This window comes from Vipera ursinii (assembly GCF_947247035.1).
Source record: "Vipera ursinii genome assembly, chromosome: 3".
In the NCBI taxonomy this organism is placed as follows: domain Eukaryota; kingdom Metazoa; phylum Chordata; class Lepidosauria; order Squamata; family Viperidae; genus Vipera; species Vipera ursinii.
The window spans coordinates 129,827,222-129,852,553 of NC_139516.1; the positions used below are offsets into that span (position 1 = coordinate 129,827,222).

The 25,332-nt window shown below is 36.7% G+C and overlaps 1 protein-coding gene across 2 annotated transcripts in view; it reads left to right on the plus strand.

The window, feature by feature from the left end:
* Positions 1-25,332, plus strand: part of TRIO (trio Rho guanine nucleotide exchange factor) — a 257,034-nt gene that overhangs the window by 200,889 nt on the left and 30,813 nt on the right. For both annotated transcript variants that reach the window (XM_083358364.1, XM_083358365.1), the window contains exons 35-44: positions 7,723-8,015; positions 9,516-9,686; positions 12,181-12,276; positions 13,148-13,296; positions 14,536-14,602; positions 16,364-16,467; positions 18,122-18,191; positions 21,660-21,749; positions 22,799-22,891; positions 24,099-24,149. In XM_083358364.1, coding sequence (XP_083214490.1) covers positions 7,723-8,015; positions 9,516-9,686; positions 12,181-12,276; positions 13,148-13,296; positions 14,536-14,602; positions 16,364-16,467; positions 18,122-18,191; positions 21,660-21,749; positions 22,799-22,891; positions 24,099-24,149 — 1,184 coding nt within the window. The remainder of the gene's footprint in view (positions 1-7,722; positions 8,016-9,515; positions 9,687-12,180; positions 12,277-13,147; positions 13,297-14,535; positions 14,603-16,363; positions 16,468-18,121; positions 18,192-21,659; positions 21,750-22,798; positions 22,892-24,098; positions 24,150-25,332) is intronic.

Here is a 25,332-nt window from a genome sequence, read left to right on the forward strand (position 1 = left end):
TGGCTGAAAGCATCCCTGAAAAGCTAATAAGCAGTAAAATGAGATCTATCTCTTCTTTAGCTTCAGGAGCTGATATATACATACTTAATGATGTATAACTAAATATAAAGTATCAATTCAATCATTTGATGTCTTTATATTTTACTTATTTTATAGTTTTCAAACAAGCTTTTGCTTTTTGGAAAAAAATGTGAATTGCTTGCTGTACTTCTGAACTTATATAACTTGTCAACCTGTACTTCGTTTTATATGTCCTTTGCCATAGTCCTTGACTGGTCCAAAGAAAACAACTTATTTACTTACTTACTTACTTACTTACTTACTTACTTACTTACTTATTTATAATGAGACTTGTATGCCGCCCTATCTCCCGAAGGACTCAGGGCGGCTAACAACAATAAAATACAAATAAATACAAATATTAAAAAAGAATTAAATTGTGTCAAAGTCCCACTAAAACTAATAAAAACATTTAAAATCATAATTAAAAACCCCATTATCATCAGTCCAGGTCAGCCTGTTGGAAAAGATATGTCTTAAGGTCACGGCGAAAGGACCGAAGGTCTGGGGCCATCTGGAGCTCCCGGGGGAGTTGATTCCACCAAGCAGGTGCCCCAACAGAGAAGTCCCTCCCCCTGGGGGTTGCCAGCCGACATCGTCTGGCCGACGGCACCCTGAAGAGGCCCTCTCTGTGTGAGCACACAGGGCGATGGGAAAACGTTCCTGCCAGGAGATGGTCCTGCAGATATCCCAGGCCTAAGCCATGTAGGGCTTTATAGGTAAGAACCAGCACCTTGAATCTCACCCGGAGGGCAACCGGTAGCCAATGCAGCTCACGCAGGAGGGGTGTAATATGGGAGTATCGGGATGCTCCCATCACAACCCGTGCAGCCGCATTCTGCAGCAGCTGGAGCCTCCGGGTGGTCTTCAAGGGCAGCCCCATGTAGAGAGCATTGCAGTAATCTACCCGGGAGGTGACGAGCACATGAGTGACCTTATGTAAAGCATTTCGGTCCAGATAGGGTTGCAACTGGCGCAGCAGGCGAACCTGTGCAAATGCCCCCCTGGCCATGACTCCAACATGATCTTCCCGAATGCTTGGCGATGTTTATTTTTCTATAGTGTTTGCAGTATATAACTTACAGATATATGTGTGATCGAGATTTCAAAAAAAAGAATGGCTAGAATGGGCTGAGTTAATGGGTTTCTTCAATCTCTTAAATGCCATAAGAAAAAATGTGGTGGGCTGCATAGAATTGCCTTAAAAGTAATTTTATTCATTTGATTTTTAATCCCTTTGTTCATTGTAGTCAGCAGTGAATCATTGTTGAAAACTGAATCATTGAAACACGCAAACAATAAATTTGTTTAAAATAAATCATAAATCATATATTCTCACCAGCAGTGTGAGAAATTCAGGAAATTAGATAATTGATAACTTTAAAATTATACAAGACATTCAGAAAGCAAAGTGAAAATATCTCAAAATGGGATTTCATAAGGCTTGAGATCCATTTACACCTCGCCCCTGTGTATTCAGATTCCTCTAGAAGAACATTCTTGACCAGCAAATTTTGCTTAAACTTTATTCTAAATAAAGTACATAAAATCATTTGAGTAGCAAATACATTTTGATTAGTTGGAGGTAATCTAGTGTTGTGGTTAAGGCACCAGGCTAGAAATCTGAAGACCATAATTTCTAGCCCCACTTTAGGCACAAAGCCAGCTGGGTGACCTTGGACCAATAACACACACTCAGACGTGGCAAACAAACAATGGCAAACCACTTCTGAAATCAGGGACCTGTCCAGATAAGAGGTCATTACCATACTTTATTTACAGTTTAATTGGGAGATCTCCACATTGTTCCTAACTTGTATTCAATGATTACAGGAAAGGTAAGTAGCAGTATATACTATATGCTACGCTAGTTATTCAGTTTGTATACCCATCCATTTCACGTGTGAAACTGGATGGTTTGCAATAAAAACAAGAGCGAGAATGATAAACAGTAAAAACAACAAATGTTCTAAAACCACTATTAAAAACTAAATTAAACATAAAATATAACCACAGTTAGTAGGTGAATACAAACAGTATATTCCATTCCATACTGGTAGTCCTCAAATTCATCCAGCAACTCTTCAAAGTTACAGTGATGTTGAACAAGCAAGTATTGATTATGATGGTCAAAATTCCGGCCATCCCAGTGTTCCCACGGTTATGTGATTGTGATCTGGATGCTTGGCAACCAGTTTGCACTTACAATGTTTGCAATGCCCTGTGATCACATGATTGCCATTTGCAATCTTTCCTGTTGGCTTCCCTAGAAAGTCAATGGGGAAGCCAGCAGGGAAGAAGAATCACAGGTTCTTAGGGTAAGTCTCTCCCACCTGCTCACTCTCCCCAAGCCCCTCTGTGCTGTCCACTTGCAAACCTGAATGGACTTTCTGTGACCCTCCTTCAAACCCTCCTCAGACAGTGCCCTGCCTCTCATGCACATACTCTCACCCAGCTCATGTCTTGCTTCTTGCATATTCTTCCCAGCACTTCCCCACACAACCTCTTTCTCCCACCTAGTAGCAGTCACTTACCTGTCTGTTGGCTGGGACTTGCAAATTTAACTGATTTTGGTAATGGGAAACCAGCAGGAAATTGTTCTTGCCTAATGACCATGGGATTTGGTACAGTGATTCCATTACGCTTTACAACCACATTGCTTAGCAAACAAATTCCACTCCTAATTGCCATTGTAAGTCAAGGAATACCTGCATAAGCATTGGAAAGATTCACTACTTCTACCAAACCCCTAAGCCATGTCTTCAGGCCTTTCCTAAAGGCCAGAAGGGCAGGGGGCAACCTAAATTCAGAAACTAATGCTATGCTATTCTAACTATACTTGTGCTATGCTATGCTATCCTGTACTGTACGATGCTATACTATACTACTATTCACTATATTTTATATTTTTGTTGGCTACTAATGACCCTCTGAAGGAGAGAAATGTTCCAGTGTAATAGATAAAGACATAAGTGAACACCTCTGAATTTCAAGTTAACAATGTCAGTTAATTTAATGTTATTTCAGCTTAGCCTAAAAACCCTCGGTTCCGAGTGAGTTAGAAAGTGGCCTGTTTCCCATATAAACAAGAAAGGAAATGACTTCAGACTGAGTTCTGTCCAATACTTTCTCCAACTCTCTTACACTGCTTAATTGTTGTATCCTTCAGATGCAACAGCTTCTTGCAACATTTAAACATCCACACAGGACAACTGAACAAAGACTTTATGTATATGAACAACAGTTGCCTATTGTTTATATAACATAATACAAACACATGCATGGACTTGCACACAAATGTACACAGTTCAGAATTTTCAGTGTTTTTCATATGAAATGTGTACTCTGTGTTATACCTTTGAGGTTTACTGATACTGTTCTCTTCATGATAGAAAGTAGGACTTTAATAGTGTGATTATAGTGGCAAATTCAGAATAGCAGATTTAAACCTAACTCATCCTGATTTGCTAATTAATATATATATATAATATATATATATATATATATATATATATATATATATATATACACTGTATATATATACTGTATATATATACTGTATATATATACTGTGTATATATATACTGTGTATATATATATATATATATATATATATATATATATATATATATACTGTATATATATATATATATACTGTATATATACATACATACATACACATACATACACATACATATACATATACATGCACCACCTGCCCCACCACATACATTGGACAGACCAACAGAAGAATAAGTGCACGCATTGAAGAGCACAAAAACTCACTCAGAAAGGGAGAACAAACTTCATCCCTGGTCCAACACTTTGAAGCCACGGGACATGAAATTGATTTTAAAAAAACCAAAACTATCGCCAAAATTGAACATTTTAACAACAGAATAATCAGAGAAGCCATTGAGATAGAAAAACGCCCCCACAGCATGAATAAACGAGATGATACCTCTCGTCTACCAGCCATTTGGAAACCCGCCTTGATTGACAGACGAGGCCCAACCACCAAGAATGATACCAGACCCAAACTCAGGATAACATCACATGACATCACCACCACACAACCATTCAAAAAGCAAATCCGAACCCACAACGATAAAGACACACAACCACAAAACAGAAACCTAACTACAGCTGCAACATCAGCCACTTTAAACCCCTCCAAACCACACAATAAGCAAACTGACACCCACTATAAAAACATGGCACCACCACAAACACGAAGCCGAACAAAAGCAGCACAACTCACCAGCTCAGGTCTGGAGCTGGCAGCTGAGACCAGCCCATCCACTCAGAACACCCCCCCACCCAATCAGAACACACCCACCATTCAAAACACACTCCCACCCAATCAGAACACACTTGGTCCCCTATCCAATCAGAGCACACCTCCACAGAACACACCCCCTCTGGCAGTTTAAAAAAGAGGAACAAACAGCCACATGCTTCTCCCAGAAGAAGGAAGCTAAAGCCTGATGATGACGGATGGGATTCCGTCGAAACGTTGCGCCTACACTTTTAGTTCTACGCGGGGAAAAACCCGAAAAACCAAGGATCCATATACATATACATACAAATATTTTGGAAGAAGATATGTGTGTCTGTGTATATCTACCAGCTTATCCTGAACAAAAGAAATAAAAATAATCAGTCCTGCACTTAAATTCATGTATCGTGATATTCATGCTACTTATGTACACCATGCTTAAATTTAATTTTCTTTCATGGTGCCCTCTAAATAAAGAAAAGTAGGTTCATCTGATAAATTGAAACTTTTCTTCTTTTCTCTGCTAGCAATGGGAGCCTGTGCCGCATGCATGTCAAAGTCAATCCCATACTTTTAGTAATATATTCCTGATGTAAAAAAAAATGTTAGTAACAAGTTGGCTGTTTTATCAGATAGCATAATACCCTGAAATACTTTGTTGGGCTTAGATGTATTTAATCTCTGCATGTACTCACATAGAAGGAATATCACATTAAAATAATTTGCCAAATTCTTGTAAGAAACCCATTCCTTCTAAGTTGACAGTTTTGTCATGCTGTCCTTCTTTTTCTCCAAGGTCCCTGACCTTCTTTCCCTTGTTAAAGGATACTAAATGTTTCTATATAAAAAATTAAAATCAAAATGCTTCCTCCTAGTGATTTCTAATAACGTCTTCCACATTTTCATTAAATTACAAGATTGATTTTATCACTGATTTATTGGAATAGAATAGTCTATTGTGTAATTTTTAGAAGGAATGCTTATAAGTGATATTTTGCGGTAACAAATGTTCAGTTGAGAAAAATCTGTTTTATTTGCTCTGCAGTTCCACAATTAAAGATAGACTCCCTAGTAATTTCTGGCCTTATCTTAAGTAACTTTGTTGGAATACAACCAAGAAATGTAAGCAGCTGCTTTCGAAGCATCCAGAACCAAGCCATGATTGGTGTGGTTTTTTAAAAAAAATTAAAGGCAACAATCCCAGATAAACAGGGTCATATTTCTCAAATTGAGAATGAACAGTAATCTTTAGTTTGGCTTTTGAAGTAGTTTTCATTATTTGTTTTTGTTGTAGCTTAATTATTCTGCTTTCCCTTCAGGTTGTTTTTTTTTAATGTGTATGGACTTTCTGTGAACTTTGACCTCCATTTGTAGAGGCCCAGATGGAGCTGTATTTCAAACCTGAGGAGACAGCAGCAAATTATCCCTTGGAGGGTTTATGGGCCATCTAAGGAAAAGTACATCCTTGAGTAATCTGAAAAAATGATAGGAAAGTCCCAAACATTCATCTGGTGTCTGCACCATTTAATAGTGTTACGAATTTGAACAATATTCTTGGTTCTTAGTTACCGTAGTCAGATATGAGTTTAATGCAAAGACTTAACAAAATGGATAAATGTTTATTAACTTGTTATTGGAAGAATAATCAATGAACATCGTCCCAGGTCTAATTAAATGTTAATATAAATGCAGGAACAGCAACAAATCACTTTGCTCATATGTTTGCGTACAATAATTGGGCCGTATTTTCACAGCATAGCAACATCATTTTCTCCATCCAGTCCTTTTTAGTGTGAAACCTCTGCTTCGCTACTGTGCTCTCTAGTTTAGCAAAAGAATTTTCCATTTCTACCATGAAATGTGCCATTTAGCATATAATTCATCTTGGAAGAAAATGACGTTGCAACTATATAAAGATAAAGGATGGATGTATGAAAAGCTATTAAAGTGTGATTCCAGTGGTTTTTCCTTCCTCATGATTAATGCAAAAGAGATTCTTAAAAGTATGATTAATTGGAGAGAGAGAAGAGAGAGATGGTTTTCTAAAGTCCTACCAGTAGCATGAGTGGAGTAGCTGGTACTCAGAATTATCATTGAGGGGTATAGAATTTACACAAACACATTCCTTGAAAATCAGTTAATTATTGCGCAATGATGGAAGAACATTGAAATTCCCACAGTGGAGGAATCGATTATAAAAATATCAGAAATGGCAAAACCGACCTCTTTGATAGGGGTAAAACAACAAGTTCTTTTATAAAAGACTGGAAACTGTAAAAGATGATGGAAACCGTTGCATCCGTTTTTTGCCGAAAATAGATAAGAGTGAAGTGCTGATTTATGGTTTTAACAATTGAAAAAGAACTAAATGACTGGAGAAAACTTTGTAATACCAAGAGGGAGGAGGGATAATGACCTTTTTCAAAACTATTTTCTTTCTTGTTCTGCTTTGCTTTTTGCATTTTCTTTTTCTTTCTCTTTCTTTCTTTTTCATATTTTTTCTTCAGATTTGCTTTTTACTCGTATAAAATTCCTAATAAAAATGTATTTTAAAAAAAATGAGGTAATTGTGTTTTAAGGATGGCATGTAAGATCATTTCACCATGAGTTTACACACATTCCTTCATGGGAACCTTAGTTATGAGCCCTCTGGTTGCTAGCCAAATACATCAACTAAGGAATCCTTAGAATGGCAAAAGTATCCAACCAAACTGTAATATCCATACAAACTAGATTTAAGGTGCTGGTACTTACCTTTAAAACCCTACATGGCTTAGGCCCGGGATATCTGCAGGACCGTCTGCTGCCGGGTACGACTTCCCATCGCCCAGTGCGCTCACACAGAGAGGGCCTCCTCAGGGTGCCGTCGGCCAGACAATGTCGGCTAGCGACCCCCAGGGGGAGGGCCTTCTCTGTGGGAGCGCCAGCCCTTTGGAATCAACTCCCCCTTGAGCTTCGGATGGCCCCGGACCTCCGGTCCTTTCACCGCGACCTCAAGGTGTTCTTTTTCCATCAGGCTGACCTGGATTGATGATGGGTTTTTAAAAGTTTTAATTTTAATTGTGTAATTTAATATTTGGGGCTGTTATTTAATTTTTTCTTAACTTTTGTACTGCTGGTTTTTTATTGTTGTTAGCCGCCCTGAGTCCTCTGGGAGATAGGACGGCATATAAGTCCCATAATAAATAAATAAAAATAAATAAATTTATACAACGCTTACAATGGCCAGTAATAATATAGAGTTTCACAATGATTATAGTGAGAGCTCGTACATTTTTTTAAAACCTGTTTTGGGAAAATAAATGTTTTGTAAAGCAGTTGTTCTTCACCCACCCACCCAGTTATTTCTTTCTTGTATTTTTATTGTTTTTCTCTTTTTTCAGATTCTCTTTCAGTTTCCAGCAATGATGCAAGTCCCCCTGCATCGGTAACATCGCTACAGCCCCATATGATTGGTGCACAAAGCTCTCCTGGTCCTAAACGCCCAGGCAATACCCTGAGGAAGTGGCTCACTAGCCCAGTGCGGCGACTTAGCAGTGGAAAGGCAGACGGCCACGTAAAGAAGCTAGCTCACAAACATAAGAAGAGCCGTGAGGTCCGCAAAAGTGCTGATACCGGCTCCCAGAAGGATTCTGACGATAGTGCAGCTACACCCCAAGATGAAACTCTTGAAGAGGTAGATGTCCACTAGATGCTGTTTGTGTACCTTTTTCTGAAAACAAGTCTCTAGCATCATGTTTTTTCTTGTCTTCTTGTAAGTAATTACACTCACTGAATTGCTTTTTTTTATAAGAAAAGAAAAAAAAGGAACACTTAACAAGCCATCTGTTTCTGTATTTTCCATAGGGGTCTTCCAGAAACAGCCATATCTGGCTATTCTCATTTTCCAAATTATCTCTGTTTTTAGTGTTGTGGCCTTCTGTCAAAAATATATGACTAATGGCTCTGCAGTTATTAAAATAAGTAGATTATTAAATGGTGCTGCAGAATTATTAAAATAGGCATTAATCATGCATCTAGAGTAACAGTTTATGAAGGAACTGGCAGCAGTTCTACAGTTAAGTTTGACCAGGACTTCTTTTAGTCTAGCATCTGAGAAGACCACTATTTGGCCCAGGTGACAATGAGATATTTATGTATGCATGCATACGTTTATATGGCTGCCCAACTCAAATAGTGTGATTCTGGCTCCAGCACAAAAGATGCACAAAAAATACACAAACCATAAATAATTAACACAAAACTACATAGACAGAATCTGGCAAATCTATTTGTGCTGTATTTACTCCTTATACTGCAGTGAGTTAGGGAGACATCTGCCTGAGACCCATCCAAATGTAATCTCATTCTGAATTTTGAAAAAGTTTCAGCCTATTTTACTAGGCAGTGGTTCCTGCGTACAGTATCTCTCTGTCAAGGTCATTTTCTTTACACTACATTAGGGGAAAATTTTATCATATCATACTATGCTTTAGTACGGCAACAAACTCAGCTAAAGTTTATTTGAAAATGCTTTATAGTGAACATTACTAGTTCTTTTATAGCATCAAGATGTCATCATACTTGATTTGTGAACTGATGATAATTTTAAAAATTCTGACTTAGTACTAAGTAGGAACCAGGCTGATATGCTTCCTTACTAAGGTAGAATTTGGGAGATTTTGTTTGGCAAGAAGAAGGAGGAGGAGGAGGAGGAGGAGGAGGAGAAGGAGAAGGAGAAGAAGAAGAAGAAGAAGAAGAAGAAGAAGAAGAAGAAGAAGAAGAAGAAGAAGAAGAAGAAGAAGAAGAAGAAGAAGAAGAAGAAGAAGAAGAAGAAGAAGAAGAAGAAGAAGGAAGGGACCTTGGAGGTCATCTAGTCCTGCTCAGGCAGGAAACCCTATACCATTTCAGGCAAATGGCTGTTCAGTCTCTTCTTAAACACTGGAAGGTCACAAATAAACTTTCACTCAAGGGTATTAAATATTAGAAAGGTCAGTAAGTGCTCTCAGAATTAAGAATTTTAAGATTTTGAACTCAGTACAATATGGAGAAGAATGTAGCCAGTCTGGCCGAATAAAAAAGAGCTAGATTTCAGGAATGCTGGCCATTTGTATATTTTAAATATAAATCTATCAAGCACTTTATACATCATCGAGTGCCATCTAAGCAATAAGTATGAATGTGATTCCCTTGGCAGAGAGGCCGGAATGAGGGCTTGAGTAGTGGCACCCTCTCGAAATCGTCTTCGTCTGGCATGCAGAGCTGTGGAGAAGAAGAAGGCGAAGAAGGGGCTGATGCTGTGCCACTTCCCCCTCCAATGGCAATCCAACAACATAGTCTGCTTCAACCAGACTCACAAGATGATAAGGTAAATGAATGGGGGAATAGGGTGGGGAAATAATTGGTTCCCAGTGGTCATGGCCTATTATCACGCCAACTGGATCATGCTCAGATCCCAGTTTTCTGTGGTGATAAAATCCTGGACAAGGGATTTTGCAGAAATTATGCAACTTAAGCCGATTTACATAAATATTTCCTTTCATTTAGCTCTTGTGCATGCTTTATTTTTGGTTTTCACACTAATATGCATTTTGCATCAGCTAAAGACTCCAGATACTCTTTAAGTGGACTTTGATCTCGTGGTATTGCATCCAGTTCAAAAACATGCTTTCATATTTCATATATACTTGTGAATAACAAATACCTCTTGCCCTCAGTGAGTTTTCATTGTAGTCAGAATTAATTTTACGATGTGAGCTGTTGGGTTGTCTGTTTTCTTGGCAACGGGCCATCATTCTCAGAAAGCCAGACATTTTCAACAGTTGAGTGTATGGGGTTTTGTTTCCTTCTTTGCTTTTTGGAACTCTTGTGGGTTTCTCTTATGGATGTTAATCATTGCTAAGGTAACCACATCCTTGATGGCAGAGGGGATTTCCTGCATATCCGCTGAAAAAGACTCCCATGATATACAGAATGATGACAGAATCTGCAGTACAGTGTTCTTAGACATTAATAAAAAGTCCCTTAGGCTTAAAATCCTTTCTGCTCTTAGTTAGCTTATTTAGAAAAATAAAATATTTTGGCTCAGATCCAGATTTTGGTACAGTAGCTGCAAGTGTGTAGTGTAAGCCTTATTTGACAAAGAGTGCATCCATAGTCTTGCTTACTATCACTTCTTGTATTCTTTCAACCAAAATTCTGCTAAATATCCTTCTCCAGCACATTTGACAAAGTAAAATCCCTGTAGATTTGCATTCATTCTTGCTTTCCTTCTCTTTATATAGGGAAACAGTGATTTCAGTCTTCAGGCAGAGACGCTAACCAAGTCAGACAGCCATTTCATAAGCAAACAACATTCATATTTTAATATTACTGAATATGTCTAAATCTGGATCATTGTCATTTTTCAAGATTCTTATAGCTTTCACTACCTTCTTTCCATCATTCTTTTCCTTTCATACAACCATTTTAAGCGTTTCCATTCTACTTTTTGACATACAGTGTTGTGTTCTATATTAACTGTGAGGATATGCTGATTAGTCTGTGCACACCCAAGCACAATCAAAGCCCAGTTTTACTCTAAGCAAGACTTTATTAAGTAAACCAAAATCTCTAATGTAGAGATTTCCTTGTAAATCAACGCATTATTGCAAATGTCACACCACGCAGGGTCCTAACACATACAAATTTGTCAATCTATGTTAATTTGTGTCTCAGAAGACTTGAGTCATTGGAAGACACTTATATTGTCTATAGTCAATATGTTTGGTAGTGCTTTATAAATCGCTTTTTATAACAATTGCTAAAACACTTGATATGCAGTATTTTTTTTCTTTGAACCCTTTTTCTTAAAATAAAAATCACCTTTATTTAAAGTCACATTGATTTTTTGTTCTGTCTGATTTGGCACAGTTTCTGTGTATTCTTGTAAATCTTCCATTTCCTATGTCCCTTGTAAATCAACGTATTAAGCTGTTTAATGCACACTAAAATTTATTTAGTATTTACATTATGGGACAGCCAATCTTCCAAAGATAAAAATGCACAAAAATCCACATTCCAAATTTCTTGATTAATTTTAACCTTTCTGTATAGTAGTGAAATAAAACATAAAATATTTGGCAGGTAGGACATTCATGTTGTGCTTCCATTATGAAGTGAGCCTTATATTACCTGTGGAGATTCCATTTACATAGGGATATATGCAGTCTGCAAACAGACTTGCTTATTTACTAATCCCTGAAATATCTTCCCAAAAGCTTCCTTTGGTCATACCATTTCTCATCATTTGCAGCCAGAAATTAGAATCCTGTAATTTTTGAGGTTACAGATCTTCCAGACTTACGTTTCATGTTTATGACATAAGGAATGTCATCTATGTGAGTTACTACTCTGACCCACAAATTCTTTTGATTTGGTTCTTTCACGTGCTGATTCTTGAATAAGATGGTTTTCTCCCTATCTCAGTCTTAACTCCATTCTGTAGACATCTTCTCATTTATTACTATGTGAGTTACTACTCTGACCCACAAATTCTTTTGGTTTGGTTCTTTTATTTGCTGCTTCATGTTAATACGGAACTGGGGGAGGGGGACAAGGAAATTAATATAATTAACTTTAATAGTAATTCAGAAAGATTAAAAAATTCCTCACAAGCCAACTGTACATTGCCATTGCAAAATGGTAACTAAGTATTACAAGTAGGTGAAAGATACAGGGAGTATAATATTTATAAGTAGCAGGACTTGCTTAAAACTCTGTACTTCTTTGAAGTGAGATGAACTACTCATTTCAAAGATACAGAAAATATTTCTTGAATGAGATGGTTTTCTCCCTATCTCAATCTTAACTCCATTCTGTAGGCATCTTCTCGTTTATTGGTACGCCCTACCAGCTCAGAAACGCCCAGTGCAGCAGAGCTTGTCAGCGCCATAGAAGAGCTTGTAAAGAGCAAAATGGTGAGTGTTCTTTCCTTTGTTGTTGTTGTTTACCGGCATCTTGTGGAAAGCTCAAACTTGCTTATGTGGTATATTGTCTAGTAATATTAATTAAGAGACTAACAAGAATCTTACTTGATCTAAATAAAAATGTGCTATCCAGCATTAGTTTTCAGTGATGGCCATCCAAATAGCGCTGAGAAAAATACATTTAGAGGGAAAGATTTGTAACTTGTTGACCCGGACTTAGGGGACAGTATCAATTGTGAATACGTGCAGATGGCCCCGCTGTCTCTGGCCACTTGCAGAACCATGAATGCAAGGTCATAAAAGGACAGCAAAGGAAACACCCAATATCCTAACCCACCCAGGAGCATATGGGGTCTTAGGGAAACACTTAACCACCCAAAAGGGAACATATGGGGTCCTGGGGAAACACCCCAAAGGGAACATTTTAGCTACTTCACTTTCTTATATACAGTGTGCCAGCCTTAAAGGGCGAAGTCTTTATCTTATGTGTGTCAGCTTTTGCTGGGTGAATTGCTTATGTAATCAAAGAAGGTATAAAAATAAGGCTTTTCTGATATTTGGGGCTTTTCTCTCTTTTTAGAGAAGCCCATCTTTGTTCAGCTGAATAAAAACGTAAAGCTTAAAGGCAACTTCTGGTTTCCTGTATTTTTTATCAAGCAAAACCTCAGAACTTGCACAGCAAACCCTTTTGGAGTAATATTTTAATTTATCTAATAGTGAAAATGAAAGTGGCATGTTTATTTAAAAAAATGATAGGCTATGTATTATTGATAGTGAAATGTTGTGTGTCCTCCAGCTACTATCAAATTTGCAATGCGTGCCATGTAAAGGTAATAATAATTGTTTCTCAACTTGGTCTTAGGCTCTAGAAGATCGGCCAAGTTCATTGATGGTAGACCAGGGTGACAGTAGCAGCCCATCATTCAATCCTTCAGACAACTCACTTCTCTCTTCCTCATCACCCATTGATGAGATGGAAGAACGGAAGTCCAGTTCTTTAAAGAGGCGACAGTAAGACTAGATTATCAATTTCTATAAAGTCTGTCATTTGCTTAAGAAGAACACTTTTCCTTTGCTTTTTTATATAAAGTATTTAAGGTTGTTTTCACTGTTCTTTAAGACAAAATTAAACATGATTAGTTTTTTTGAAGATTTTGCCATATTTTGCACTTCCTTTATTATTCAGACTTTTTTAATGCTTTCAAAATGGTAGCAAAGAGATTGTTTTTTAAGATTTTTGTTCCATCTTATACCTTATGAATGAAGACTACATATATGAAAACAGGAATTTCACCATTAAAATTGCCCTTTCAAGTACAATAATTAACATTGCACATTAAAGAATGGAAATAGCATCACCAATTGAAGAACTGAAACAGAGCTCCCTTAGAAAGATTTGGATCTTACAGCTAATATGCTCAAATTGTTATATTTAGTTAGCTTTTAGTATTCTTCAGCTTTGCTCAAATGATAACAGGATCAAGAGTGCACCTAATAGTATGCCTACTTGTGAAATAAATTAATATATAAAATCCACTAGGCATAACAGTTTTTATACATTCGTAAAATGAATTTTAGGGGGGGAAGTGGTTACATTTAGGAATATCTTGCTGCTTCTCCAATTTTTTTTTCTTTTTTAACTAAAAGCTCTTGATCTTGTACTGACGTCTTCATGTCTTCATTGCAAAGATTACACCCAAATATCTTTTTTATGGGAAAACCAGTTTCTTTTCCAGCAAATCCAGAGGGGATACAATGCCCATAGACTAAGGACCAATGATATCAAATATGACATTGTAAACAAAATAGTTTACTAATAGTAAACTAAATAGTAAACACTGGATGGCAAATGTTCTACACACCCTGGGGTGTAGAATAATGGTAAAACTAATATTAAGACTGATTACTGGGATAATATGCAAGTATTTAGATTCCACCCTAAATCTAGCCCAAAGCATGAGAGAATAAGCAGCAATGTCATCAGGATGGGAGCCATTCAGATCTATGAGGGGAGATCATTTTGTTAATTTCTTATTATAAAAACCAGACAATTCTTCCTTACAATCTTCAAAAAATATACCTTACCTCTCCAGTTATAAGTACTTCTTAATAATTTATCAATTAGTAGCTTAAATTATGAACTACCTAAATAGAACCAGAGTATTCTGCTATTATTTGTATTTGATCATAAATAAATGGATAATTGGTATTATTAAATTCCTGTCTCTTGTCATTTTAATTTTTCATAAGGTATGTCCTACAGGAATTAGTGGAGACAGAACGAGATTATGTGAGAGATCTTGGCTATGTAGTAGAGGTACGTTCCATTCTTATTTAAGCAGATTGGTTCTCATTTTTATTAATCAAATCAGAGGCATGAATTTACCATTCCTCTCAATCCAATCCTCTTTAGAAGATATTATTAGCAATACCTTAAGAAACCTATTTTAATTTATTTTTAATCAAATATACTGGTCCTCTTGATTAAAAATAAAATCAGTTAAAATTTGCAGTTGCTGAATTTTCTGATGATGTTGGAGTGCTAACCATAATCTTTCAAAAGAAATTATTACTGTCAGTGTAACTGTTTATAGACACCTAGACATGTAAATTTCAAAACTTGGCAATAATTAATTTCCATTCCTACACAAGACTAGCATTGCATGCTGTTTATTGAATCTGTTGCAAAATAAGTTTTGAGTGTTTAGAACTGGCTTGACATAATATTTGTAGTTAAAGACTGTTGAATCCTTGTGTAGGAATATAAGCAATGGAATAACTGACAGCCTTACTGTTTTAGAATGGACAGCTGAAGCATATTTTAATCGTGTGTGTTAATAGATACAAGAACCCTTAAATGAAGTAACAAGTTTAAAAGTTGAAAGACAGCTAACATTTAGGGAATTAATTAAAACTGGGCTGATTACAGATATACACACACTCAAACACACATCTTCTGTAGAGTATTCTACAATTTAATTTTTTTGTTAATATTTTTACCAATTTTATTATTTTATTGATATTCACTGTGTTAAATTTTTGATTTGGAGGATCAGTTTTGTTCAGTGCCTCAGTGTTATTAGGCTATAATGCTTGCAGAAAGATCCACTTCAGAATTGAAACTTATCCACATAATAATATATCTGGGCATGTTTACAGAAAAGCCGTTCAAAGAACCACAAGTTTATGAACTCTGAAAAGCAGAGAGCTGTAATCATGAATTATTGATTCTGAGCAAATTCAGAATAAATATCTAATAAATTAGATATTGTGTACCCATGTAGGAGAATTATAAAGGCATTTAAAATTATTAGCTGGCCCAAGTTGTCTGGCTAACTAATATGCCAAGCAATTACATGTGCAGGTAGATTGACAGATAAAAACATATAGTGAAGAAATAGATTCAAACTTGGAAGTGAAATAAATTTGCCATTTATTGAAAATAATATTTGCATATAGCATAAGCTTTCCCAGGTAATCCAGTGTAGATGTGTGTATTTATGCTGCATTTATGATTTAGGTGGGTATTTTATTTTGATCTCTTTTTTGCTGATGAATCAACTCAGTTGTGACATTATAAGCAAAGCACCAAAACTGATAACATTACATATGGAAGGCAAGGTTTATTAGAGCCATATATTTTGCCATTATGGAGAAGGATTTTAATTTCTTTTCAGCTATTTGGGCAAATCATTTTTCTGCTTAAAAGAATGGATGCATCATAAATATGTCCTATGGACAGACCACTGATTGTTCACCAGAACATGTTGTGCATGTTAGAATTGCTTTTCTTCATACTGGCTGGGCAATTTGCTAATTGTAGATTAAAATATCACCAGCATGATAAAGGCTTGGATGAGATGAATTTTCATATCCAACACAACAGTATTCCACAACAAATAACTTGTGTAAGATCACCATGCATCATTTTTCTATTAAGAAATGTGTGAAACATTTTAGTCAAGTTTAAACACACATCTGGTGAATAGAGAATGGGATAGTGCATCAGACTAAATGTAAACATACGTGCAGATAAATAACAGGGCCCTTATTGATTTTTCTTGCTAATTTATTTTAGGGTTATATGGCACTCATGAAAGAAGATGGTGTTCCTGATGACATGAAAGGAAAAGACAAAATTGTGTTTGGCAACATTCATCAAATATATGACTGGCACAGAGAGTATGTACAGTTTTTATTTTTGAGTAGTTTTCACACTGTTTTTAACCTTGCAAAACTTAATGAAGAGGTGGGTAAACTAACTCAATTGTTAGAAGATACCATGTTGGAAAAATATTTGGATGGGCTTGAAAGATGATAATAGTGAAGAAATTACTTCTTTATTGGTATGTTTTTGTTTCGTCAAAACTGAGTCCAAATATACCTGAAGACAGCCATTATTGCCACAGTAATTACATTTTTAATTTGTACCGTTCCACAGAAGTAACAATCACATTTCCCCCCGCCCCCCAAAATCCCAAAATTGATATCATATAATTTGAAAGTGATTCAAATAAATGGCATCCACATTCTTTATTCTACAGTCCATAGAACTGACACCTTTTTTGGGGAGGGTGTTTTAACATATTCTGGTAAATAATAAAACAAATAATGACATTGTCATTTAGGCATTCATTATCAAAATAAGCACAGTTGTTTCTTTTCAGTAAACTGCTATGCAGAGTAAGGACCCTGCACTTGGCGTGAATTTTCCTGAGCCTAAGAGCAGACTACTTTTTGCAGATCAAGATTTGTTTCAACAAGGAGATGTAGATAATTGAAGCTGATTATTGGTGTAACCACCTAACTGTGTAGACTTCCAAGTCCCAGAATTCTCAGCATCCCTATGCAGGCTGGGAAATTTTGGGAGTTGAAATATATGTATGTATTAGGATGATGCTTAAATAGCTACTCATTGATCCTTATAATCTATTTCTATTAGGCATCCCACACAGCTTATCAAGATCACTCTCTACTTAAGTGGATTGATCAAAATCCTTTGGATATACAATAATATTTATTTTCATTATGGGGAGAAACTTCTATGGATCGCTGACAGATTTAGCTGAAAATTTAAATCCCTCCATTTTATAACTGAAGAAGTCTGCCATATATAACATCTCTATTTTGAGACCCAGATAGCAAACCGCATTTGGCCCCTGGGCTGAATATATGAAAGAGAGATATTGGAAAGTCTACAGATAAAAATAATTGTCTGATGAACTAATCACACTCAAAAGGCATTTCGCAAGGGATTTGGCTGGCTGAAGAAGCAGTATGTGAAAGAACATTATTACCATTATTATTAGATCTCAAAATGGCCATCTGTCTCTCCCTTCCCTTTTAATATGTCTGTGAATGAGTGATGATGACTTCTTAATAGATAGGTCTTGGACTAGATCCAGTTGTTAGCTTTCAGTACAGGCTCTTAAGACATTATTTATTGAAGATACCATAAGTTTTTCCCCTTAGCATGCTGATTAAAGATAATGGTTCAGTTTGTTTTTATTAAGGTTTAGAGGTAGGTAAGAATGAGTGCCTAGTGTGCCCAATTTTGTACTACTAGTTCAACTGCTACAGGGAAGGGAGGAAACATTTGCTACTTGATGTTTGTTTGATATAACCCAGTTTCTCATGGATCATTTTACATAGGAAAAATTGCTGCTTAATCAACTCCATGCAGGGTATCTCAGATGTATTCTCCACATGTCTTCATTGTAGTGGTTGATATTCTTCAATGGAGCTAATATAATTAATTTATTTTGAAACTATTACATCTTGCCCTATTCAAATAACAAATAAAAAGTTTTGTTTTGTGGGTTTTTTCCCCCTGCAGTTTCTTTTTAGGAGAATTGGAGAAGTGCCTTGAGGATCCAGAGAAATTAGGATCACTTTTTGTTAAACATGTAAGTCTGAGCACTAAGTTGCATTTTTATGTACAGAACCTTTTTTTAAACTAAGCAAAAACATTTTAAAATGCAGAGTTAAACAAAAACAAATTTGGCAGTACAAATATGTACATTTGTGAATGTGTGGAAATATATGAGCTCCAAAAGAGGAATACAAACATTTTAAATATCAAGATTCAGTGTTTTGAACAACACTTGAATGAAAGAAGGGAATATAGTAAGTAAAACCTGGTTAACCTAAGAATGACAATTTATAAAATATTATAAACTAAGGATATTAAGGATATTTTTATTAATATTTAAAGGTTATATTTTCAACCAATCACCCACATATTTCCCACTTTATTCATATTCAAAATAAAAATATTTGTACTACTTAATGGTATAATCTTCTTTTGCTTTGTTTTTTTTTCCCTTGACTTTTAAGTGAAAGTGGCAGGGCATGAAAACCTAGAAAAAAAAAGCTAGGCATTCACAATTTTCTTGGTTCATAAGTGAGCTTTTAGGAACTGTCATAGCTTTTCATGTTGAATCTTAGCAGAGAATAATATGGACAATTGAAGAGAGGAGTGGAAAAAAATTAAAATTGATAGGCATTTTTGAATTATAGTAATCCAAAACCTATGAATCAGATTATTTTAAAAAAATGTTACTAGCTATTACTAGGAAGGTTTCAAGCTGCTGCCACCTGCCAAAAAGACTTGTTCTCATCTCTGGGGGCTGGCTGAAAGAGCTGCCTGTCAAGGATTTCAGCTCCGCGACTGCTTAGATTTCAGCATTCCAAGCAGGCACAGAGCTGAAATCTGGGGGTAGGCAGCTCTTTTGTCTGGGCCCCAGAGATGAGAGAAAGCTGAAATCTAAACAGGATTCTTAGCCCCTGAGTGGAGAGTCAGCATGGTGAGGAGGAGTGCCTCAGGGATGGGGGAGGGCCGACGTAGGCGGTACACTGTGTCTCTCTGCTCAGGGGCTGAAAATCCTGCTTGAATTTTGGCAGAGAGGAGTTTCAGCTCGTAAGTGGAAAGAGACTCACATGTAGCCCTCCCATCCACACCTGAGATACCTTGTACTCCTTGCCTAAGACTCTGTTCACTTAATAGCCTATGAGCTCACTTAATGACTGCTTTGCTCAATGACTGAAATTTCCATCCACATTGTAATCATGAGTCAAGTACTAACTTTATTAGTATCTAACACAATTTCTTCTTTTCTGGATACATTTTTTTAAAATATGTGTTTATTTGCTGTCAGACCTTGTTCGCTTAAGTCCTAAGCTTAGATTTCAGCTTAAGCCCTAAGCGGTGCAATTTAAAGGAATCAGTTTGCATTGTGTAGAAGTTAGCTTGTGTTTGTTACAGTCATTTGGTTAGTAGAAGATAGCATTCTTTAGCCGATAGGGATCTGCTAGATTTGTTCACATTGAGAAAGAACTGAAGAGATGGAAAGGCAGCAAAATTCCAACCTGGTCAGAGAACACCTGAAAGTTCCATGATTGCCGCTACTCTACTGGAAAGAAAAACTGGAAAGCATTTGAAGCTTTTCCCCTTTCAGTTTTTAATGGCAAATTTTCTTTGATTTCTATGAAAGTAGAAACAGGGAACAACCAGAAAGAACAATAACATTCCACGATTGGCTCTCTTCCATGTAAATCTCTCCAGCATTCTTTGACAAGTCATTAGGGAACTTTCAGCATTCTAGAGTGCAAGTTAATTTATCTAAATTGCATAGCATAGGCTCATCTGCACATCCTGCTTGCCCCAGCATGGAGATGTTTCTGCAGAACAGAAAAAAGCCTGATATCACCTGCATACATGCCTCTATTTTTTTTTTCTGGGAAAGCAACCTCTACTTTGTCTTTTCTTAACTCCACCTCAAAAGTATGCTATCTGACTTCTAACAGTGGTTATATTTCTGCACAGTCTGCTGCAGTTCATTTTGCTATAGGCAATTAAATCTCCTCCATCTGGTTAGTGTTTGCTATAGCAGGCATATAGCCCTTCTCTTTGGCCATTAGTTGCTACTCCTCATGGCCATTTTGCCTTGAGTTCCTGGATTGACTATTTCTTTCAGAAGTACCGTCCCACATAAAGCTCAACAAATGATAGCCTGTCAGAGAAATCCTCTCTTGTGGATGAATGGTAAAATGCTGGGTTGATACTGACAAGAATTCTGCCAGTTTCTCTTTCTAGCTGAAGTAAAAGCAGAATGATAAACTGTCTGCAGACTTCTCTTAAGATTGGGAAAAGCTCTGTCCAAAGCGGAAGGGGAATCATTGAAATGGTTGGCAAATGGAAAACACATGTTCTCATAGACCACCCTCAGAAAGGAATTCAATAAGAGTCTTGCTTTCCCTACACAGGTGGGAGGGATAAAGAAATGGGGAATCACCATTTGGGAACTGCGATAACTACTGTCCAGATACAACATCTGGCCACTATTAAAGTAGCCAAAGCCTTGAAATCCAGACAGCAATTTCTCAAGCTAGCTTAATTTCCAGCCAGATTCAACGAAAAAGGCAAACAGCTTACAAACTGATCAGCTCTTGAACTAGTTTTCTGGAAGTTCAGCATGCAAGCAAAACCGGTTTTTGTTAGTGGTTTTTTTGGTCTGGTGACCTAGTTATTAAAACTCATCGCTCCTATTTTTTTTTCTTTGTGGTCAAAACTTTCTCATATTGTCAGCTCCATGTATCTCAATGCCTAGAGATTTGTGTAAATAGTTGTTGCTCAGTTTATTATAAATACCTAACCTAATTGGCAGAAACTATTGTCAATAAGATAAAAGTGGTGACTGTAGGAGTTGAGGCTAGATAGACAGTCCTTTATTTTTTTCCCCACTATAAAATGAAGGTAAGCATTAGACCTTTCTTTGACTCTACTTAACACTGAAAACATGCTATGAAATCTAAGCCAGGGGTGTCAAACTGCCAGCCTGCGGGCTGGTTTCATCATACTGAAGCTGCACCCACCCCATTGCCAGCAATGCAAAAAGAGTCGCAATACGTCGCAACACATCATGTGATGTGGCGAGTTTGACACCGTGATCTAAGCCAATATCGATATGAGCTGGTGACCAGCAAAACCTACCTGGAAAAAGTTCCTTGAGACCAAGAGGTTTGGAAATCAGTGCTTTGACCATATGCATGTATATATCTTAATCAGTTCCACAATTTATTAAAGGCAATGGCAGTTATATCCATACTTCATTATTGTCTGGTGAGATCACTGTTTTGATAAAAACATGCCATACATATCGAATATGATTTTCCTGCTTCTGTTTGAAAAAGATAGTGCTATGCTTGTAGAGATAATTGCTATTTAAGGCATACAGTAAACATTTTTTTTCAAGCTGTGATGAACCAGAACAGAATCAGAATTTGCAGATTATAGTAATCTCTATTTTGGTCCATGTCAGTTTGCTTTATGTTTTTCTGCACTACACATTTATTGTTCCTTCCTTTCATTCCAGGAGAGAAGATTGCACATGTATATAGTTTATTGCCAAAATAAACCAAAGTCTGAGCATATTGTCTCAGAATACATTGATACATTTTTTGAGGTAAGTGCCAAGGAGTGGGGGTGGGGGGAGTGTACTGAATCTGTCTCTTGATAGAAGGGAAACAGCTACAATCTTCTCCAAATTTACTTATTCTTTTCCATTTTTGATATATTAACACCCCTGGGACTGGGGCTGAAATTGGTTTATTTTTACCAAATGAATGAATGCGTTTCCTGTCTATTAACTCTGATATTTAATATCTCTGTATAGCAAATTCCAGTTCAGAGATGGATTACATGTAGCCTGTGACTTCACTGTAAAGCTAAATCAGAATAACTGATTAAAGTGAATCAGTGATGTAGTCGTAGATTCCCCAATTGCTTATACATACCAGACTAAGGAGATTCAGATGAGGGGGGAAAACAAAAGGGACATTAATACTTATAGCTGTAGTACCTAATAAGGATGTTTTTATTCAGCCATGTCTTATGTATAAAGTTCTTTCTGCAAGGCTGATTCTGACAACTTGATATAGGCAAGTAAGGCAGCTGCGCTCCCAAATGTGAATGATTGCATATACTTCTGGGAATGTGAGTGATTAACAATAAATTGGATATAATTCAGAGGCCTGTTGGGGAAAATCTTTCAACCTGCTTTTGTCAGACCTGACAGGATAGAACTGGTTCATATACCAAAGTGAAGTGAATTGATTGCTTTTTCACCCAAATATACCCCGCAGGCACCCTCAGGTTTAGCATCCCAAAACTATACAACACAGGAAACTGCACTGAATTTAACCAGGTTTCCACTTTTCATTTGTTCAGGCAATGATAATAAGATCAGCTGCAAGGATGAAACAGTAAGGTTTCTCTCCCTCACTCAAATTTTTTTTTAAAAAAAAAATCCTTCTCCTTCATTGAATATATACAGAATGTTCTATTTATTGATAAACTTTCACATAAATAAAAAAACAAAACATCTCAATTCATTTTCTAATTAAAATTGAGAATTAAGCATAGGAGAAACTGTGGGGAAATGTAAAGTGCAATGTACCTAACACGTTTTCTTAACCTATAGAAAGTATTCTGAACTTTACTTATTATTACTAGGATCTGAAGCAACGTTTGGGTCATAGACTTCAGCTCACAGATTTGCTGATAAAGCCAGTGCAAAGAATTATGAAGTATCAGTTGTTACTAAAGGTAAGTAACGGAATGCTCCGATTTGCACTTAAATTACTATGTCGCATTTGGAAATACATATACCTCTATATGTATGCTCTCTTCTCCATCATTTTATCAGAAGTGCAAGCATCCTTCCACCCCTGGCCGTTCACTTTTTTTCCTCATGTGACTTCTTTCTTTGGGGTATAACAACTAGTCCCTTTGAACCACTCAGAGTGTTCTCCGTTAACATTGTTGCTGGAAGATGGTCTTTTTTTTAAAAAAACCCTCTCTTCAGTTGAAAGGGATGAGAAATTAGGGGTTCAGTCTTGAAAGTGGATCTGTGTGTAGTCAATCGAGACAAGGCGATAGGACATGTTCCCCCGCTTCGCGACCAAGATTAATTCCAAACTTCATTGAGCTCAAGAGATTATGGTCCCCAAGCTCGGCCCATACCCCTTCCATCTTAAGAGAACAAATGTGGCAAAAGCTAAGTGTTCACACAGCGGAGGTCACACACTTCAAACATGCTCAAGTGGGACAGTTGGCGGATAGGCTTCCTATTTTTTGAGAGATTAAAAGGCAAAGAAGATAAGTGGATCAGGAAATGCATCAAGCCAGCAGGAAAGAAGTTCCTGCTGGCATCAGTCAAACGGGTGGCTACATCAGTAGTAGTGAACTGTTAACTCTCTCCCTAAGCCCAGAGAGTTCGGCTGAAAAGTGGGAAGATGTCAAATCATAACTTGATCAATGCTGAGTAAATAATAATAATGTTAATAAAATCAGAACATAGAAAGAAAATATCTGAGATATATACTGGAAGAATTTGGACCACTTTTAGCTAAACCAGTGATTTGAGATCAGAAGGCAAAGGTCTTAATTTGGTAAAAAGGTAAATATTGAAGATCAAATCAATGTTTACTGGCAAATGCATTTTTCTGTTTTAAAAAATGTATTTTCTAAGAAAATGGTGGTTCAACATAGCAGATGGAAGACTAACTATTGCATTGATGTATCTGCAATCAAAGAGTCAGGAAACAGACAGTATTTTACTTTGTTTTTACCATTTGAATGTTCTGTCTAACTCTTTTATTTTTGATGTCATTGCGGCTTCATAGAAAACCTATAAATGAATGGGGGATAAATATCTATTTTATTAGCTGCCATTTCTGAGGCAGAGGACTTTCCAGCTGTTTTAAACTGAAGATCTAATTCCATGGTTGTGGTTTGTTTGTTTTTTTCACAGGATTTCCTCAAATACTCTAAAAAAGCTAATCTTGATACAACAGAATTAGAGGTACTTGAAAAATGTTGCTTATTTTTAAAGTATATTTATGATTTCAGACCAATAAAAATATTGTTTAAAACAATTCTAACACCATCTTGGTAAGTCTTAATAGTAATAACAATCTGGTATGCTTTTTCAGTATTATGACCAAGTCAGTGCTTTCCTCCCTATCCCTCTGTTCATGCAAAGATGATTATAGGTTATATCATTTCTATTCTGGAAGATAATAGTCAGATGACTTGGGATGACACTTCTAAAATGCATTTTAATGCACCCAAAGCAGTAGATGGCAACAATAGAATGCAGTTTGATTAGAAACTCTCTTTACAAGCGTTATACTCCTTAATGTCCCAGTGTGTTTTACTTTAGCATAAGACACCATTTTATCTTGGCACTCTTAAACCATTAGCCCTGGATGTGCAGCTACGCACAGGTGTTTGTGTGTGGTGGAGAGAGAGAGGGAGAGAGAGAGAGAGAGAGAGAGAGAGAGAGATTAAAATGCATTCAGCTGAAACTCAGGAACCCTGTGAGAGGATAAACTCTCAGTTCCCCAAGTCAGCATTTACCTCATCCCATGAGATGGAATTGAGGATAACTGGTTTGCTCCTTTTGGCCTTCATATGATGAATTCAGTTACTTTCCCCATCACTACTTAGATCCATTCAGGTATATAATACAGCATGCATGTAACTGCTTGGTACTTATTGGTACTGGCTGACTCACTGGCAAAGGAGCAAAAATCCAAATCAACCCTTCTTTCCTTCCCAGACACTGTAGCTTCATCCAGGTTGTATCTTCCTATCAGTGGTTGAAACCTAAGACTGTTCAGCAAGCTGATCTACATCAGATAAAATGGCATTAGCTGTAGAGGGAGCAAAAGTTATAAATTGTTAACCCATCTATAAGGGGCTTCAAGTATTTTATTATGATGGAATACCATTTTCAGTTACATGCTGTACTTTCACTCCTCCCATTAACAGTGATTACAAGGTCCCTGGGCTCATAAAACTGACCATAACTCTGGCACTTAATTCTAAATAGTATATAATGGATATAGGAGAAAAATATAGTATCCATGACATAAAATCCTAACATTAGATCTACAAAATCTTGTTTTAGTTACAGGAGTAATGGAAGGTTGTAACAAATCTGGAGGATGCTTGGTTGTGGGGAAAATAACTTGTAACGAATC